The 20,627-nt window shown below is 54.9% G+C and overlaps 1 protein-coding gene across 1 annotated transcript; it reads right to left on the reverse strand.

Annotated features, from left to right (window-relative positions):
- Positions 1 to 1,951: 1,951 nt before the first annotated feature.
- Positions 1,952 to 20,146, reverse strand: LOC133101611 (uncharacterized). The gene is made up of 8 exons (XM_061206619.1): positions 20,132 to 20,146; positions 18,683 to 18,770; positions 17,845 to 18,050; positions 17,226 to 17,620; positions 5,304 to 5,453; positions 3,959 to 4,066; positions 3,082 to 3,181; positions 1,952 to 2,435 (listed from the first exon to the last, which is right to left on the reverse strand). The coding sequence occupies exons 1-8, from the start codon at positions 20,144 to 20,146 to the stop codon at positions 2,355 to 2,357; spliced, it is 1,143 nt and encodes a 380-aa protein (XP_061062602.1). The 3' UTR covers positions 1,952 to 2,354.
- Between the last annotated feature and the right edge of the window lie 481 nt (positions 20,147 to 20,627).

Consider the following 20,627-nt stretch of genomic DNA (forward strand, 5'->3'; position numbering starts at 1 on the left):
TCCTGGTGTGATGCAAGCCTGGGTCCCCTTGGTCAAGTCCCCTACCTCTGGGCCTCAGTTTCCCCCTAGTTGGGTGGGCTTGTCTGGAGCAGACAAGAGTGAGGTGCTGGCCCAAACAGCTGGAACCGCATTTGCTCAGGAGGTCAAGCGCCGTGTGGGAGCTAAAGCTGTAGCAAGCTAGCTCATCAAGACCCCAGGGTTGCATGAACTGGGAGACACAGTGGGTCAGATGCTGCCCCGAGCTGGCCAGTCTGCCTCCATGCCCAGGCCTGTCTCCCAGCCCAGGGCCTTTGTACTGCAGTTCGGATCCCCCAGCCCCTCCTCAGAGAGGACTTTTCTCACCCACCGCAGGCCCCATCATTTTCTCTGTCCTTTGGTGCTCTCAGAACACATCCGACAATACTCTTAGCTGATTTATGTGCATTTTTTCCTTCCCTAAAAAGAGTGTGAGATCTGAGGCAGGCACCCATGCTGTCTTCACATCCCCAGAACCTGCACCAGAGCTGATGTAGTACAGTGGGGGCTCCTGATACCCATGGGTGGAAAGAATGTTGCAAACCCCAAGACAGGATGATCCTGGGGAATGTATCCCCAGACTCCTGCAGGGAGAGGCCACTGCCCAGCCAGCATCAGCTGCCACCTGGGGGCCCCATATAGTGTTTCCAGTCTCTCTCTTCTCTGAGGAGCCCCAAACTCCTTGAGAAGCCACAGGCAACCCTGGCCACAACCACATGGGTACATGGTTGGGTGGGCAGTTTGTCCTGAGAGCTCAGGATGGAGCAAGCTGGGTGGTCAGGGAGGACTTCCTGGAAGAGGTGCCTCTGGCTTTGGCCTTGCCACATCCTTAGCCACTCTGATTCTACAGTGGGTGCCCGGGCCTCGGAGTCGGTACATCCACACAGGGTGAGGCCTGGGGTCACTTCCAGGTCTATAAGCTTGGTGGGGATGGGGTATTTGTCTGGGATAGAAAGTGACCTTTCCAGATGAAGCAGCCTGCCACAGATGGGGCATCCGAGCAATTGCCTGGGAATTGGGAGATTCTGGGCTCACCCTGTGAGGTTCTGAGGGCCTGACATAGTGACACCTTACACAGGAAAGGGAGTGAAGTCAGGCCTTAAAGCTGCGAAGGGCCAGACGTTGGGGAGCTGTGGCATAAGGCCTAGGGGCCGAGTGGTCCCTTCAGTCATGAGGATTGGAAGGTGCTGGGGAGTGGGCAGGGTGCATCTCCTGCGGGGTCTGGAGGGGGCAGGGTCTCACCAGCCCAGCTGGAAGGTGGAGAGGCAGTGCATCTGCTGGATCAGCTCCGGGGCTGAGTGGAGGGCAGGGAAGGCTCCCCAACCCTGGGCCCTGGAGGGGGCAGGAAGACGAGGCTGCAGAAGGTGCTGGGTTGGGGGAGTGGAATGTGGGTGGGGGAGCTGGAAGAAGGTGGCTCACCCCAGCCCACCGTTGGCGTGAGGTAGGGGACTGGGGGTGGGGAGAGGCAAAAGGGCCTGGCAGGATCTAGAAACAGCACTGGGTCTAGGTCTGGGGTGGGCCGAGCCCGCAGGGTGGGAGGCCTGGCATCCTGCCCCTGCTGCCCCATGCCCAGCCCCCTCTCCGCACCACACCGATGCGAGAATCCCCGCAGACTGCACTGCTCCAGAAGGAAGCGCTGGATAAGCAGATGTGGGGAGAGCAGGCAGCCCAGTTATAAGAGGCACTGACAGCCCAAAGGAAATAATCCCTAATGGCAGACTTCAGGCACTAAGGCATGACAAGGAGGGATAAACCAGCTTGTGTTGGGCCAGACACGCCAGCATTTGCAGGTGCAGGAAGGAGCCGGGAGGCTGTGTGGTACACGCGGGTGCGCAGGTGGCCAGGAGCACGCCCTGCCCTCCCCCAACCCCACAGGCAAAACGCAGCCCACACTGCAAACCCCCGGAGAAGACCAGAGGCTGGCTGGAAACCAACATTTTATTGAGCTCTCCTCACCCCGCAGAAATCTATTCCAGCAGATTCTTTTTGCCACGGGCATCACAGATACGGGGGTGTGACCAGCACTCCCCCCGCTGCCCACTATTTGACCGACCCAAGAGAGGGAGGCTCCTTCTCAGGACGGGCCACTGCAGAGCGGGCCGGGGCCAGGAGAGCAGGTCATTAACCAGCAACGACCCCAGAGGTATAATAAATTCATTTCTCTTACAAAAAACAAGGGAAAAACTAGGATGAACCTCAGTGTCCCAGCACTCAGAGTTTAAATATAAAAAGGGGTCATCAGAAAACAGTTAAAAGACAGCCAAACCAACAAGGCCACCTCCAGGGTGGTGGCTGAGCGGGCGGGGGGCCAGCCCCACCCCACGCGGGCCAGCAGCGGGTCAGTGGAGGCGGCACCCCCAGCTGAGCGTCACCACCACCAGCAGGGACAGCGCCAGCTCGGGCCACGGGCTGGGGGACACCTGTGGGATGAAGGTGGGGGCAAGTGAGGACCTCCAGCCTGCAACAGGCCTGCTCACTGCACACCCGCTCTGTGGCCGCGGGGACAAGGCAGGCGAGGGGTGGGGTGGGGGAGTCGGTTGTGGGGGGGGAAGCAGGTGCACTTCGCTCAGAACTGGGGGGGTCTGGGGCGAGGTGGCCAGAAAGATGAGGAGCACAGGAGGGGTAGGAGAGGCCAGTGGCCCTGAGGACACGGCAGGAGCGGAGGCCAGCCCACCAGGGGCTGCCTGTCTGCCGGGAACTGGTGTGAGGGAATGAACTGGTGGGAGGGACATGCTGCTGTGCTGGTGGGGAGGGAAGGGGAGCAGTCAGGAAAGCTGCTCACGACAAGGAGCAGCTGCCGGATGAAGGCGATTCCCGGCAGAGGGACAAGCACGGCACAGGTGTGGAAGCAGGCAAGGATTCGTGCACCTGGTCCACAAACCAGAGTCTCAAACCTAGAGGCCTTTGGGACCAGGCAGCAGTAGAAATGGGGGAAGCAGGCAGGACCAGGTAGTAGGGAGTGGTGGGGACTGTGGCATCCAGAGAGGGTATGCCCCGTGGAGCAGCTGCTCTACAGCTGGCACCACTTGCAGGAATGTAAGTCAAGGTCATGGAATCAAGGCTTACCCTGTCCCTGAGGGTCAGGAAGCTCCAGAGCCTTCTGTTCTCCCCGAGGTTAGTGAAAGCCACCATAAAACTTCTAAGAACGTCCCTCAGTCCTGTGTGGCTGTAGGGAAAAACAAGCTGTAAGACAAAGGGGGGCAGGGCCATTATGCAGGAACAGGGGCAGAGGTGGCCTTGACTGTAGGTGACAACTGTGGGGAGAAGAGGGCCTGTCCCCTCCCACCCACTGTCAGCCTATCCCCCTTCCCTGGGTGCCTCCACCAATGAGAGGCCTCTCTCTATGGGCTGTTTCTGGTCCCGTATTCATCCTGCTAGGGGTCTGGACTTGCGTCCCGGAGCTGGCCCCAGGGCAACGCTCCACTGCCCACCGGCCCACTGAGGCAGGTCCAGGGGAGGAGGAGCCGTGTTCTGAGAGAGGCCCGGGCCTCTTCCTCAAAGGAAGGCTGCCTCCCCTGGAGACCAAGAGACCATGTCAGCTTGCATCCCGGTCTTTTGTGGTAGGGTCTCTCCGTCCCCACCTGGGCAATTCTGTGAGGTTCCGAGAACCTGCAAGGAAGCCGGCAATTCCCGGAAGCTGAGTCCTCACGCGAGAGCCCCGTGCCACGCAGGAGGCTCCGCCCACACGGCTGGGCACAGAGCTCCATCTTGGCTCACTCAGCAATTCCTGTCATTTTAAGTCAAGGCTCTGCTGGAAAGGGGCTCTCTCGGCTCGACGAGGGGAGGAGAGAAAGGCGCTGGGGTCTGTGGCCCAGGCCAGCTCCAGGAGCTGGGGACCCAGCGGGGGAAGGGGGAGCTGCGGGCTTCAGGGCTGCCCAGGAGCGGAGCCACCGGGGGCCAGCCCTGGTCTGTGGGGGTCCTGGGCCGGGCAGGGGCTCGTCACCTGTACATGGTCATCCGGATGGGCTCGACGAACTGGGGCAGCAGCAGCCTCAGCTCCATCTCGTCGGCAATGGAGGCCAGCTGCATGGCCAAGTAGTGGGGGCCGTCACTGCAGGGAGGCCACAGGGAGCTAGGTGTGGTTGCGCTGGTGACCCACAGCCCCAGACCGACAGGCTCGTCGCGAGGTTCGGGGGCAGGGAACCTTCACACACCCCTCCTCTGGCTCCCACTCTGCTTCAGAAGAAGCCCGTGGGGTCCCCTCCCCTGGAGTGCAAGTCCTAGACCCCGGGGAGAGGGCTGCCCAGGAGAAGCCTGTGCCCGCCCCCCCGTGGGAGTGCAGGGAGACACTGAGAGCCTGTGACAGCAGTCAGCTTCCCTTTCCCCTCCCAGGATAACTGAGTGCCCCAGAGAACCCTGGGAGGGACCCTGGCACGTGTCCCCTGGACCCCAATCCTGAGATTACCTCTGACGGCACCACCCCTTCTCAGAAAGGGGGGCTACCTGGCCCCTGTCTGGGCCCCCCATTCTCACTGAATGAGTCCCTGATGGAAACGGGGGCGTGCACACGCCCACCGGGCACCTGGGCCAGCTTCAGCTCTGCTCTCAGCGGGCTGCCCACATTCCATCCCGGTGACTTGGCTGGGAATTCCCAGGACTCCGAGCCCCTCCCCGCCGAGCCTTGGCCACCCGCCCAGTCTGGGGTAGGGTTTTGCTAGGGAGGGCTGGCCGGCAATCAGGTAGTGGGTTGGGTTGTAGTCAGGACAACACTGCCCCGGGCTCCATCTACAGATGCAGCGTGGAAGGGAAGGTGGCAGATTTTCAGGTCCCTCCAGCCCTAAAATCCCGACCAGTCCCAAACCCCAAGTCCAGGACCTAACGGCTAAGAGATTCCTGAGGCCTAAAGCAGGGGGAAGCGTCCAGAACCCTGGTGCTGATGCTGGGACAATCTCTTCTTGGCTGCCCTGACAACTGGGGTCAGGTCTGCATCTGAAGTGGCCTCCTTCGGATTTTCTAAAACTGAATCCATCTCTTAAGAGGCCTTGAGGTGACTGTGGTCCTGAGGGCCAGGAGGCACCCTGTCTTAAGGCCACAAGCTTGAGTCATTTTGATGGCCAGTGCCCCAGGGCCATACTGGGACTAAGAATATGCTGGGTGCTCTGAGGGGCCCCTCTGTGAGCTGCTGTCAGAGCACAGCTGCCTCGCCCAGGGCACCTGCCTGCATGACACCCGGGGAATTTCCACTCTGCAGCCCTGCCTGGAGAACCCAGAAGGCTCTGCTAACCACCCCGCCACAGTCACTGACCAGGAATGGGGGTGGGCGGGGCCCAGAGGCAATTGGGACCTACCTGTAGGGGGAGACAGGGTGGAACTCCAAAATATTGGTCACGCCGGGAAGCCCCTCACCTTGGTCATCCAGGAAGCCAGGGCCATGGTTTTGCAGGAAGGTGTACAAAAAGAGGTTCCTAGAGAGGGGTCTTGCTTGATACATTTCTTCTCTGGAGAAAAAAGACGTAGACTGGATGCTTTGGGGTGTCACTCACTAGTCACCTTACCTCTACCTTAGCTCCCCCTGGCGTGAATCCTGCTGTGTATGCTGGCTGTGTGCCTCTCTGTTCTGTCATACACCCCTCAGGGATTTGGAGAAGACTCATAAGCGCCCTTGCCTTTTTCCCTTTTTATTTGTGAAAAGAGAATCAGGGAATTCCCTGGCGGTCCAGTGGTTAGGACTTGGCACTTTCACTGCCATGGCCCAGGTTCAATCCCTGGTCGGGGAACTAAGATCCGGAAAGCCGTGGGGCACGACCGAAAAAAAAAAAAAGAGAAAATCAGACTACAAACGTAAGGTTCTAATAGTGGCCTCCAAGAGGCCTGTAGTCAAACTAAAAAACCCAATTGTCTGGCGTCACAGTGGACTAAGGCTGGGCTCCAGCAGGAGAGCCAATTCCTTGGGTTCTGCCAGCTTCCAATTGCTACGCCCCTCGAGCAGAAAAAGCAAATACAAGCTACACGAGGAAAAGTCATCCACAATCCCAACTCCCAGAGAGATATTGCCAGTTTCTAAACACATGCACAGCACACACATTTTCAAAAATGGGATCACTCCTGGGGCAGGGGGCGGGGGAGGAACGAATTGGGAGATTGGGATTGACATATATACACTACTGTGTATAAAATAGGTAACTAATGAGAACCTAAAAAAAAAAAAAATGGGATCACTCCTTACATAGTATTTTATAACCTCCTTTCTTTGCTTGACGGTCTCACCTCTCCACTCCCCTGGCTCCTTGCTAATAGAACTTGTTTTCTTTGGGGTGGCCCTGATCTGTGTTCATCTAAGGCAGTCCGACACTCCTGTTCTCACTTTCCCGGCATGCCTTGCAGCTAGTGGTGGGCATGTAACCCAGTTCTGGTCAATGAGGTCTCAGAAGTCTGACATGGGGGCTGAAAGGGAGCAGACACGGCCTGGGCAGCTCTGTTTACATGTTCACATCATCGCTTGTGATAGCCGGTGAGGCCTGTGACCGTGTTCACCAGAATTTACCCCACACTGTATCAAACAGCCTTCAGTCCAGAATATAGTGAATGAAGAACCAAAGGGCCTGAGTTCAAGTCCCAGCTCTTCCACTCAGCAGCTGTGTGATGTCACAGTTTTCTCATCTGTAAGGTGTCAAGAGGCCCCCCCACTGGGCTGTTGGGGAATGAAGGAATCTCCTTTAAGTACTTTGAGCAGAGCCTGGAACACGGGGGGAACAGGCACTGTTACGACCTCTGTACTTCAGGCCATTATTCTTACAATAATAATAAATTGTAGGGAATTCCCTGGCGGTCCAGTGGTTAGGACTCCCCGCTTCCACTGCAGGGGGCACGGGTTCGATCCCTGGTCGGGGAACTAAGATCCCGCATGCCGCGGGGCACGGCCAAAAATAAATTAATTGTATTAATAACTACTTGGCTTACACCCAAGCCTCCTGCTCCCCAGGCCAGAGTGGACCAGCGTTCATCCCTGAAGCGGACTGCAGGCAGGACGTGCACGGGCACAGAGACACGGAGCTAAACAAGCGTGTGTGCGCTTACCACGTGCTTTCAGCATTAAAGGGTGACGGCTGGAAATGCAAAGAAAGACAGGGCAGGGGCTCGTGGGCACACAGGTAAGGTTCCTGGGTCCTCCAGGTGTCTCGGGGCAAGTCTAGACAAGTTATTCTCAACAATGCATCCAAACTGCATGCAGAGATGGACATGATGTCATCAAGGGCGCAGACAGGTATTTGGGGGTCTGGGGCACTCTGGCCTTTGAGAAAGAAAACCACATAAGGACAGCATTGTTCCAGAGAGAATAAATGCCCAGAATGTGTATCAAAGAGAGATGGCTGTTTCAGTTTCCTAAGAGGGAAACAGTTTTACATCTGTTCCAGATGAAAGCTCAGTGTGAAAGGCAGGTCCGCAGGAGCTGGGGCTGGAGAGATCAGACATGTAAACACAGCCACAGAGGCCACAAAAGAGCCCCGGCCTGACATATGCCACCCGCACCTGTCAGGACAGCCCCTTCCCCTGTGGGCTGAAAGGAGCTGTCAGGTCAGATCTGGTGGGTGGAGGGAGGGTGGCCCCCGGCAGGGTTGGGGGAAGGGTGCTGCCACCTGCTGAGGGCACCTGCAGGCAAAGTGTTAAAAGCAGGCCTGACCCAGCGACTCCCCCACACCAGCAGGCCAGCACATACATACAGGGAGGGTCACGGGGACTTTTCTAAGACCCCACACCCAGCAGAAGTACCACTCTGGGTGCCTAAATCTTCACACATTTGTTCTAGAGACTGCTGGGTATCGGTGAAAAGCCATGAGGTGAATCTAGATCCACCTGCCACCCTTGAGGAAAAAGTAGACGACAAAACTAGTATGGTTTGAAGCCACTTTTGTAGCCAGGGTTGACTTTCATCCCTTCCCCTTTTGATTAGGGGAGGCTGAACCAAGGTCACAAATCCTACTCCCAGGCCCCGGACCCCCGTGGGATTGGGGCGGTGCATGGACACCACTTTGGGGCGGGGTGGACTAAATTAAATTAGGTTTACCTTAAGAAAATTGTAAATGAGTCTTAACAAGCTAGATCAACATACAAAAAACAGCATTCCTACAAGGCAACTAGAAAATATTATAGACAATAAATACATCTACCTAGAAATATAAGGTTTTTGATCAGGAATGAATTTAAGAAAGGATGCTTAAAATCTTTATGGACAAAAATTTTAAATTCCATTAAAGGACTTAAAAGACCCAGATAAATGGAGGCAGGTTTTAACATTGCATAGGTTGTAAGCCCTGTGAACTTGACCTTGTGTTAGGCTGGCATTTCAGGAATTGTGACCAGGAGCTCTTGCTGCCCACAGGCCCCAGGCCCCAGGGTGTCTATGCAAATGGCTATTTTCCAGGGAAAGCTGCCCCAGCCGTCATTTGCATCAGTCTCCCCCGATCCCTCACCCCTCCACCCAAGCCCAGCCCCCTGGGCATGGGGCTATTCCCTTCCCAGGGATGGCTTATGCTCCCATGGACACCCCTTCCCAAGGGGTCACAAGGGGACTTCACTGGGCACATGGCCTGAACCTCACCTTGACCCACCGTCCCAATATCCCTCGTCCCCAGTAGACATGCCTAGAATCCTTGAGCACCTTGGGTACCAAACGGGATGAGGGGCCCTACCGGGCAGGTGCCTGACCAGGGACAGTGGCTACTGGCAGCTTGGCCAGGCTGGGGGTGAGGCCTGTGCTGCGTCTAACCAGCTCCATGGATGGCTGAGCAACGCAGTGGTGCCTCCCCAACCAGACTGAACTGTTTGGGGGCAGGACCCGCGTCTGCACCTTCATGTGGGTCCCCAGACCCCTCTGGACCTCTCCTGAGCTGGCCTGGGAAGAGAAGAAAGACACCAGACTCTCTTCTCCCCTTGCTCATCACCTGAGCCCTGCACGGATGCTCCAAGACAGGTGGGGGAATCTTGGGTTAACGTCCTAACCCACCCACTCACTTGCAGTGAGATCTTGGGCAAGACCCTCAATTTCCTTATCTGTTAAATGGGGATAATGGTCCCAAGCTAATAGGGTTCCTTTTCCAGGCAAGAACCAGCACTCACTGTCTTATAATTCTGGCTCATGTTTGGGTATCTACTATCGTCAGGCAGTGATTGAAGCCCTCCCTGTATATGGATTAACTCTAAAATGCTCCCCACTTAATCCTGTATCTAAGTCAGAGAAGTAAAGATTGAATCCAAGTCCTCAGCCCTCTTGCCCCTATAGCCAATGCAAAGATTCTGGCTGGTATTAATGGAGGAGAATCAGCAGCCAGGCCTAGGCTGGCCTTGGGCCTCTAGATCTGAGTGAGAGAACAGTGTGGCCAGAGGGCTGGGGGCAGGGTCCCTACAGCAGCCTGCCAGCGCTGGTCCCTCCCAGCTGCCCCATCACCCCAGTGGAGGCCCAGGGCCGGTCCCTCCTGTCTGGCCCTGCTCCTGCTGGGGTCTCCAATCTGATCTCCACTCAGCAGCCTCAGATCTGACCCTGCCACCCCTTCTTAGCTCCCCAGTCCCCTCGGGAGACATGCTACACCATTACCAGGGCCCTCTTCTCCCCCTGGTCGCCTTAGCCCTGCCACCCCAATCCTGGACCCGGTTCCCACCACACTAAAGAGCACATGCCCAGACGTGCCAAGCCTCTAGGCTTTGCCTGGGCAGTGCCACTGGCCATCCTCAGTCTCCTTTTGACATCCCTGTTGGTCCCTGCTGGGTGTCCTTGGGTAAGTCAACCTCTGTGCCGAGCTTACTCACTCCTCAATGAGGACGCTAGCAATAGCCATTTCACGGGGGACAAACAGAAGCTGGGACTTCCCTGGCGGTCCAGTGGTTAGGACTCCGAGCTTCCACTGCAGGGGGCCCGGGTTCGATCCCTGGTCGGGGAACTAAGATACTGCAAGCCACATGGTGTGGCCAAAAAAAAAAAAAAAAAAAATAAAAAGAAGCTGCCGTTACTGTTAATCTCTGCTTCCTGGCACACAACGCAGAGCAGATAAATGCTTGTCGAATGACTAAACAAAGCCACCTCCTGAGGTCACTGCAGCTGCAGATCCGGGAGCCTGGACTGGTTTCAAGCATCTATTTTTTTCCAGCATATTTGCAAATGAGTAGTCTAAAACCCTTCTTTGGTGAAAGGAAGGCACACCCACCCAGGCTGCAGCCCACACATACCCTCCTGCACACTCAGTGGAAACCCATCTTCCTCCAGAGCTCGGGATGCAAATTGCTGTCCCCACAGCCATGAGGACGCCTGCAGGGCTTGGAAGGGAGGGCAGGTTCTGGACCAGCCAGCCTGCAGTGTCACTGGCTGTGCCTCTTCCACACACACACTGAGATGGGAACAGCTGCCCCCTCTTTGGAGGGGGGACCCTCAGTTGCCCTAAGCCCAGCCTTCCCCCTGTCTCTGCAGGCCTTGCAGCAAAGCAGGAACAGGTGATGACCCCTCTGGGACCACATCAGGGCCATCTGGTAAATGGAGTCCTGGGTGCCAGGCCAGTGGCTGCTGGGTGGATCCAGCTGGAAAGCCCTGGTCCCCAGTCTTTTCCTTTGGGGCTTCCCGCCCCCTCCATGAGCAGGGCAATGCCCTGGCTTACAGAGCACCCAGTGCTCAAAGCATCAAGCGGAAAAGCCCCGACCTCAGCAAGACAGACCCAGCTTCCAGTCTCAGCTCTGCCACGGCTGTGTGACCAGAACCAGAGAGGGCTCTCCAGCACAGAAGCGGCACAGCCTCCAGGACTGCTCAGAGGAATAAAAGATACCACTGTTGCCCATTTTCTGCCACCTAGCAGGGGCTCCACAGCTGGTTAAGGAATCAACAGACCCAGAAGGGAATGGGAAACAGCTAGTCCCTACTTCTCTGGGGGCCAATTTGACAGTCTCTACCCAAGTCACAAATGCACACAACCCTTTGATTTCTGGAAATGTGTCCTCCGTGAGGCCGGCCTGTACCTGGCAGGATCTTGCTGCGCCAGGATCCTGAAGGCGCGTGCACACAGCAGGGAGCACGGCTTAACTGTGGTGCCACAGGGGTAAGAAGAAAAGACAAACACCTCCACCTGCGTGAGTGCATCTCCTGAAGGAGAAAGGAGATGAGTAAAGAGGGGAAGGGGCCTCTCTGGGACAAAGGTAGGAAGGACACTGAATTTTTACTATAAATGTTTTCCTCTTCCTGAACATGTGCTGGTATCACTGATTCAAAAAAGAAAGCAAAAGCAACTGTTTCAAGTTCATAGCTTTAATTTGCGGTCTGAGATGCTGTTTGTCTTAAAGGTCTGTTTCAGGAATCAGGCATCCAACCCCTCCCAGCCCCACTCCCCGCCCCACCCACCTGGCAGGAGAGGTCCAGACTTATGAACCTGCAGATGCCCCAAGCAGCTGGTCTGACGTGGGTGGGGCTCACTTCCCTTAAGTGACAGAGAAATACCTGGGGGACAAGGAGAGAGGAAAGAAAGGAGGGAGAGGGAGAGGAAAGTAAGGAGAGGGAAAGGTATTTCAAGCAAAAGGTTGGAAATTCACCTGTGGGGTGGGCAGGAGTTAGAAAGCCGCAGCTTGGAAAGGACCCCCCTCAAGTCCTACTACCGCAGCGGCACCGGAGCCCTCCCTCCACCTTGAACCGCAGCACAGGTGCTGGCCTGAGCCACCTGGGACCAGGTGCAAACACTGCCATCCACTGAGCAAGAGATCCAGCCTCTGCTGCCAGCCAGGGTGGCCTCAGGCAAAGGCTGCCCACGCTGGGCCTGGTGCTTAACGCTCAGTAACCCCACACCCTTTTTATTTGCATCTACTGAGTCCAGCCTCCGTCAGGACTGAGGGTTGGAACAGGGAAGGGCTTGTCACACACGTATGCGGAGGAGCTACATTAAATCTGGCCTCAACTCCAGGACACACTCTTGGCCACAGTTTAAGGTCACAGTTTGGCTGGAGTTGCTCAGGGCTGACTGGGCTCCAGGTCCCCAGCGCCTGGCCCAATGAGCTCCGGAATGTCAGCGGAAAGAATGATGCAAGACCAGCGCCCCCTTCTCCTCCCCACCTGGGCAGGTTGGCCACCGCAAAAATGGAAGGAGCTGGGGCCTCTGGGTAGCATGGAAAGAAGTCATGGTTAGCCGTTAGTGACAAGAGCAAGCAAAGGACCTGCTGTTTATGCAAATGTTTACGTCTCACTGCTTACACAGTATTTATGAATGGAAACGCTGTACCAAAGGGGCCCTGGGCTGGGCGCACACCTGGGTTCCGCTCCAGCTTGGCTGTGCTACTCTGGACAAATTCCTTAGCCCCTCTGGACCCCTAATTCTTCACTTGTAAAACAAGCATTGGGGACAGATTTTTTTCTGTCCTTTCCTGCTCAAATATCCATTAAAAAAAAAAAAACTGTAGAGAAAGTGTAAAAGATTAATAATTCTCTTAACTAATTTTGAAATGGTTTTCAACCAGTTTGCTGAGGTCTGAAAGTTTCTGTCCCGCCCCAAATTCCTCAGTTGAAAACCTAATGCCCAGTAATGGGAAAAGGAGGTGGGGCCGCTGGGACGCAAGCAGATCATGAGGGCTCTGCTAGTGGGTTACGTCTCTTCTAAACGAGGCCCAGGAGAGCTCCCTTCCCCATCCTCCACTGAGGATACAGGAAGTCTGGGGCACCCTGACCTTGGACTTCCAGAATCCAGAACTGCGAGAAATAAATGTCTGTGGCTTATGAACCGCCCAGCTTGTGATATTTTGTAAGAATACACATTTCAATGAATTGAACAGAAAAAAGGCAGGGGAAACATGGTGAGAAGACCCTGGAAGGCCAGGTCGGAGGGGATCCCAGTCGACCAAGTCCTTGTTGACACCCCTGTGTTTCTCCATCACCATTAGAAAGGAAGGGTGCCAAGATACCGCTTGGGTCTGCAGTGTAAGTTTAAGAAGCATGTATTTCAAACAATAAATGCCGAAGAGGGTGTGGAGAAAAGGGAACCCTCCTACACTGTTTTTGGGAATGTAAACTGATGCAGTCACTGTGGAAAACAGTATGGAGTTTCCATAAAAAACTAAAAACAGAGCTGCCACATAATCCAGCAATCCCACTCCTAGGCATATATCTACAAAAGGCGAAAACTCAAATTCAAAAAGATGCATGCACCCCCAATGTTCATAGCAGTGTTATTCACAATAGCCAAGACATGGAAACAACCCAAGTGCCCATCAACACATGATTGGTTTTAAGACGTGGTGTGTGTGTGTGTGTGTGTGTGTGTGTGTGTGTATACACAATGAAATATTACTCAGCCATAAAAAAGAATGAAATATTGCCATTTGCAGCAATATGCAATATGTATGGACCTAGAGATTATCATACTCAAACAGAGAAAGACAAACACTACATGATATCACTTACATGTGGAACCTAAAACAGTACAAATGAATTTATTTACAAAACAGACTCAGACACAGAAAACTTATGGTTACCAAAGTGGAAGGGGGGCATAAATTAGGAGTATCAAGATTAACAGATCCACACTATCATATACTTTTTTTGTTTTTTGGCCGCGCCATGCGGCATGCGGGATATCTTAGTTCCCCGACCAGGGATCGAACCCGCTTCCCCGCGGAGTCTTCACCACTGGACCACCAGGGAAGTCCCCACACCATCATATATAAAATAAACAAGGATTTACTGTATAGCACAGGAAACTACATTCAGTGTCTTGTGATAATCTATAATGGAAAAGAATTGGAAAAAAAATATATTTTTTCTGAATCACTTTGCTGTACACCTGAAACTAACACAATATTGTAAATCAACTATACTTCAATTAAAGTTCCTAAGAAGAATTGAAGTGAAGGACTACGCCCTGCTTTCTTCAGTTTTGGGTCTCCCTCCAGCGCCGTGGCGTCTCAACCACTCACCAGATCCTGTCGCGGACCGCTCCAGTCGGCAGCCTTGGGGGCTCCCATTTCCTCCCTGGGACAGATCTCAGCTCCCCACTCCCACCTTTTCACACCCTCAACCCCACCTTTACACCCTCCCTCTGCCTTCCCCGGGTTGGCATCGGGGACCTGCTTCTTCCTCCAGGCCCAGCCCAGAACCCACCTCCTTCCAGGACAGAATTATCTGTTCCGTACCCAGCATCCTGCGTAAATAGACCTGGATTAGGCACTTAGCCCATTACGGTCTCATTAAATGTTTACCTGTCTATCTGCCCCGGCTCAGAACAGGAACCCAGTGAGCGGGGACAGCCCAGTGGGAACCAGACAGTACAATGTCCAATAGAATGAGGGAACTGGGCTCACAGGACAGTCAGCTCCTGGCTGGGGCACCCTGGACTGGACAGCCTCACCTTTTGAGAGGAGGCAGAGGCTGCATGCGTGGTATACAGTTAGCGCTCACTAATGGGAAGCTCTCGTCTGGTGAGCCTGGAGCTCAGGACAGGCGCACGCCCACCCTGTGTCAGAGCTGGGATTTCCCGGATGCGTCATTGTCGGCACACGGGAAATCCGGCCCATCTCCCTGCCTGGCCTCAGCGCCTCCTCTGAGCTCCAAGCCAGACACGAGTGACCCTCCCCAGATAGCCACGTGGGGCTGCCCGCTCCGGCCCAGAGCTTGCATCTTCTCTCAGACTCTGGGTGACCCCGTGTCTTCTCCCACCTCCAGAAAAACAGGTTTACCAAGCAGTGCCTGACAAGGCCCAGCGGGTGTTTTGTGTTGTCACATCCTAATATTGACACTAGGATAATCAGCTGCCCTCCCCGAGCCCGCCCCAGTGCCCTGACCACCAGGCCTGGCCTCTCCTGCCTGCCTCAGGGCCAACGAGGGACTCGGACCGGGGACTTATTTGCTTACATCCAGCACCCGGCCCCAACCAACCCGTGGCAGGACAAAGCCACGGCTGCACACGTCCACTCCAGACCCGCTGCAGGCTTCCTGGTGGCCGCCGACAACAAAATCCCGAGCGTGCCGGGAACTTCCTTGAAACCCCTTGGAATTGTTCTGAGCCAAGAAAAAAACAGCCGGACTCTCGTGGGATCCACTATGTCCACGGCAGGGGAAGCAAGAAGCCATTAATTGTCTACAAACTTAATGGGTTCACTAAAAACAGGATGCTTTCCAGGGAGAGGGGAAAACACCTCCGAGGTCAGGGTCAAGACCCACCGATGGATGGAGCCCTTCGCGGTGTACCCCCTTCCATTTACTAGAGGATTCGACATGAAAAAATGGAATAACACTGCTCTCTGCTTTCTTTGCAGCTCAGTTTTTATACCTACTAATCACTTAATAAAATTTACAATAAACATACATACAACCCTCTAACCAGCTTCTTCCCAGAGTGCCCAGGCTGTCACGGGCACTGGAGATGCTCTAATGAGTGTGACCTTTCTAAATTCCTCTTCTAATGGAACTACAGCCTAGTGTAAATCACATGAAGTGAGCACACATAATTTCCACACTGTCTTGAGTGTCCTGAAGACAGTAAAGTCAAGTCTTAGGCCAGCCCACACTCTGGAGTGTTTCTCCCAAGACTGTTCCTCCCTTTCTGAGATGGACCGCATTCTGTCTATGGAATGTGTATCTCTCTAAATAAATCCACTTCTTACCTATCCAAAAAAAAGGTACTAGGCCAGAGGAACCGCTGGGAAGAGTGGGAGGGCTGTGGCTTTAGATCAGGTAGTCAGGGAAGACTTCTCAGAGAAGGAAGCAATTGAGTCAAGATGATGAGTCTGACATCCACAAAGACCGTGCTGCTAAGTACATCACTCCATTTGTTTTAGGCCTCACACCCTCCCATGCAAGGCCGCACAGAATCCCTGAGGCTTGGAGAAATATTCCTGCTGACATAGTTCCACCAAAAAAAGAAAAAGAAAGACCACCTGGCAGCCATCTTAGAAGGTAGATTACAAATGTTCCCCACCCTTGCAGTGGTTAAGAATCCGCCTGCCAATGCAGGGAACACAGGTTCCATCCCTGGTCTGGGAAGATTCCACATGCTGAGGAGAAACTAAGCCCACGAGCCACAACTACTGAGCCCACGTGCCGCAACTACTGAAGCCTGCACGCCTAGAGCCCATGCTCCGCAACAAGAGAAGCCACCGCAATGAGAAGCCTGCGCACCGCAACGAAGAGTAGTCCCCGCTCGCCACAACTAGAGAAAGCCTACGCGCAGCAACGCAACGAAGACCCAGCACAGCCAAAAAGATATTAAAAAAAAAAAAAAGTTCCCCACCTTAAAGGACATTTTGAGGCACTCCCTGAAAGCCCACACTCTGGAAGCCACCCTCTCCAGACCCCTCAGACATTTTAAACCAAACCCAAGCAAAAATAAACTTGTACAGTTTAATGTTGGTAAGGCTGGAGAAGCCACAGTGACCTTGAGGTTAAGATGGTGGGAAATCCCCAAATCCTGGAATGAGAAGGGAGGGGAGATGGGGGCGGTGCAGAGAAGAGCAGCACCAGCAGCCAGATGCTGAGACTGGAATCCAGGTCATTTAGGGATCAGGTGCAAATCACCCAGAAAGTGCTGTTCCTAAGGACCCATTCCAAGGGCATGTCCAAAATAAGTAGAAATAAGGTTAAAGTGTTAACTCCAGAGAAGTCAGTAACAGCCACCAACACTTGGGGGTGGTGTTCCTCCGTCCCTGTTGGGAAACCTCATGGACCCATTTTACAGAATGAGCAAACTGAGGCTCAGAGGTGGAGTAGCCCGTCTAAGACAACACAGCTGGAAAGTGGCTGCGTGGAGAGTTTGGCCTGGCTTCTAGGAAACGGTCATAATGCCTCCTGAACTGTCTCAGTTTCTCCATCTGTAAAATGAGGCCTCCCATCCTTGGAGGCTGGCCAGCACAGAACCCTCCCTAGCGTGGTAAGGATAAAGCCGATAACCCTCCCTTCCTCCCTTCCTGGGCAGCTGGAGCGAAGCCTGCGCAGAAAACCAAGCCACATGGGTGCTTGAAAAATGTTACAACAGCAGCGGCGGCAAGAGCAACAGCAACAACACCCGGCCCCCAGGGTGGCTCCTTCTGGCGAAAATTACAGTAACAATGAACGGTTTACAAAACGACTCACACCCAGGAGGTAACGAGCCCGGAGTACCCCCCACCCACCCCCAGGGCTGGTTGGGGCCGCGCGGGGCTGGCGGCTGGACCCCTCGTGGTCACCGGATAGAACGCGCCCGGCGGCCCCTCCAGCGCCGCGGCGCCCGGCGGTCCCCGGTTTACACAAGTGAGCCGGGCGCCTTCCCCGCGGGGCGCACCTGCACTGGGCGTGGGTAGGAGGAGGGCGCCGCGCCCGCTCGGCGCGCAGTTCCTGTTCCGGACTTCCCCGCGTCCCGAGTCCGGCCGGTCTCGGGCCCCTCGAAGGTGCGCGGCTCCGGGGCGCCCCGGGGTCGGCGGGGACCGGTGCTCGACGCCATCTTCCGTTTTTTGGTGGCCGCGCGGCTGTACCGTCTCGGCCCTGGGCTGGCAGCCCCGCTCTCTGGCCCGGTCCGCCGAGGACGTGGGAGCCCGGTCCCGGAGGCCGCGCAGGAGGGAGGAGCGGGGCGATGCGGCACCGGGTTCCCGGGGCGCGGCGCAGAGGGGCCGCCCCGTTGCACAGATGCGGAGACTGAGGCCCGCAGGGGCCCCGGCTGCCACGATCGCCAACCGGGAACTGGAACCCCCGCCAGCGAGGAGGTGTTTCGGAGCCGGGGTCCCCAGACGTCGCCCGCGAGTAACACACCCGGGACAGGAAAACCTGGGTACGGGTCCCCCAACCTTCCAGCCGGCGCCCAGGGCAGCCCCCGGGCGCTTACCTGCCGGGCTCGGGCTGGGCGGAGGGGCGGACGCCAGCGGAGTTAGGGTCACAGCACGGGGGGGGGGAGGGCTCGGACTCACCTCGCGTCGGCGGTGGCGGTGGCAGTGGCTGTGACGGTGGCGTCGGCCGCAGCGCTCGAGCCGAGAGGCGTATTGTCTGCGGCTAGGGGCCCGCGCGCGCGACCATATAAAACGCCGGGCCCCGCCCCGGCCCGCCCTCAGGGCCGCCTCCCCGGCCGATAGCACGGATTCCAGGACCCAGTCGGGTCCGAATGGCAACAGAGCTGCTACAAGTGTGATCTGTTTACTTGTTTACTGTCTTTCTGCCTCCTGCGGTCTGCAAGTTTGTTTTGTCGCGTGCGCTGGTTTGCTCCGGGGAATATTTGTGGATGAATCCCCTGGCTGCATTTGGGTGGGTATTCCAGGATCTTTATATCCTCAAAGAACTCCTAGGGGATTGATGCTTTTTTTCTTGCCCACGAGGCTCAAAGAGGACTTAATGACCTGCTAAATGACAGCATGAATTCAGCGCTCAAATATTGGCGCTCTTTGTGCTGGCAGTTTCAGGAGTTAGGTTTTGTTTGGGTTTTTTTTTTTTAAACTGTGGTAAAATGCACATAACAAAATTTGCCATCTTTACTATTTTTAAGTGTACTGTTCACTGGTATTAAATACATTCATAATGTTGTGCAACCATCACCACCATCCATCTCCATAACTTTCCATCTTTCAAAACAAACTGTATACCACCAAACAATAACTCCCCATTCCTCCCTCCCCCAGGTCCTGGCAACCATCAGGCATTAGGTATTTTTAAGCCTATTTCACAAATGTGAAAACTAAGACGCCAACTTCTGTAGAAACAGCATCAGCAGCATCCTACCAAAGCCTGGGGTCTTCCTGCCCCACTCCTTCCTACCCCACATCCTTCCAGCTGCACCATCCATCACACCTCCATTCCCATTGCCATAGTGGGGGCAGCCCGCCCTGCTCTGGCGCTCCTGGGCCTAGGGGGAGATGGGTGGCAGAGAAGGGCCCCCAAAGCCTCGGGGGAGGGAGGAGAAATCAGAAAAGGTCCAGGCAGGGTGGTACCCAGCCCTGGGGTGGGCTAAGGAGGTGTAGGGTCTCAAGTCCCCAACCTGTTATTGCTGGGGTGTGTTGAGGTAGAGGAATGCAGAGCAGAGCACTGGGGTTACAAAGTAGCTGTTGTCCCAGGAACAAAACAAAGCTTGTTTACCTCAGTCCTGCTGCCTCTTGGAACAGAGAAACAGCAGGGTCCCGGGGAGCTCCCCTCCCCTTAGTTCTGCCATTTGCTACCTGTTGGAGATACCCTCAGCCCTTCTTCCCATCTCTGGAGTGATGACACTGATATGGATTTTTCCTTCATTGATCTCATCTGTGAAATGGGATGATGGCATGCCCCCTCCCACCCCTGCACCCTATAGGGTTATACGGAGGATCAGAGGAGATAATCATCAAATGTTTAGTAAACTCCCAGCAGAGTTTAAGCTTCAAGGCCCCTCCCACCCTCTCTTCTGGCCTCTTCTGGTTTTGTAATCCTTTCTTTGAGGGCCTCCCAAATCACATTGACTCTAAGCCCCACAAAGCCTGGGCTGCTAATAGCCACAGGGTGCTTTACAGGCGGAGGGAGGAGCCCTCCAAAATAGGGGCCTCTCTCCAAAAGCACTCTTCAGATGAGAAAACAAAGACTCAGAGGGGAAGCAATGGCATGGTCTAATCTATGTGTGTAAGAATGCTTCCAGAGGGGTCTCAAGGCTGAAGCCATGGTGCCAGGTACAGAGTAGGTATTCAGTAAACATTAGCAGAACAGCTGGAGGAAGGAGGACAGTTTAGGGACAGATGGGGGATAGAAGTGCCCAAGGAGGGGGTGGGTGAAAATATTTGCCTTGCAAGGTCCCCAAATAATATGCAGATCAAATGGACAGGAGGAAGCAAAAACCTTTTGAATGGGAATTGGGCCTGTAGAAGGCCTTGCCTTCCTATCAGTCCAAAAAGGATTAGATGGCAAATGATAATAGCAATAACAATAACAATAGTAGCTGCCATGATCTCCTCAGATCCCTCAACCCCAGGGCTAAGCACTTTCTATTATCACCCATAATTCTTACCACTGTCCCATGTTACAGACACCAGTGCACCCACAAAGGGTCCATGTACAGGCAAGAGAGACCTTGCGGACCCATTTTACAGATCAGGAAACCGAGGCTCTGAAAAAGGAGGCCAGCCACTTGCCGGAGACCACCCAGCCCTTAAGCAGCAGGAGCAGATTGAAGCCTGGGCCTCCCTACTCCTGCTGCAGTGTCCTTTCCATCCTCCACGGCTGGCCTCCAAACCTCCTGGGCCTCACCTTCCCCTTCCCCATCGGGATTTGCTGGCCTGTCCCAGGGCCATCAGGCTGTGGATCCTGCTGTCAGAAAACACCATGATCCCGTGGGCAGTCCCTTCCTTCCCTGGGAGCCTCCTTCCTGAAGAGCTGCCTGCTCTGGAGCCTCTGGATCCTCCCAGCCCCAGGCAAGCCCCTCCTGCTGAGGCCATGACCATGTCTCTCAACAGTTTAGGGATCCATGACCCAGCAGACCCTCTGCTCCAACTTAGGGTTCAGTTTTGTCCTTACTGTGACCTTCTTTGATCATTCATTTAACAAATATTGATTGACACCTACCATATGCCAGGCAGGGGGGTAGGTGATGGGGATCTAGAGATGACACATTCATGGCATTAATACAGGGCCCACATCCAAGTGGGGGAGACAGTGGAGGAGAAACCAGTGACAGGAAAATAGAGCTCTGGACAGCTGGGCACACAGCACGCACTCAAGGAGGGAGAGTAAAGCCAGGCAGTGT

This window comes from Eubalaena glacialis, chromosome 11 (assembly GCF_028564815.1).
Source record: "Eubalaena glacialis isolate mEubGla1 chromosome 11, mEubGla1.1.hap2.+ XY, whole genome shotgun sequence".
NCBI lineage: Eukaryota > Metazoa > Chordata > Mammalia > Artiodactyla > Balaenidae > Eubalaena > Eubalaena glacialis.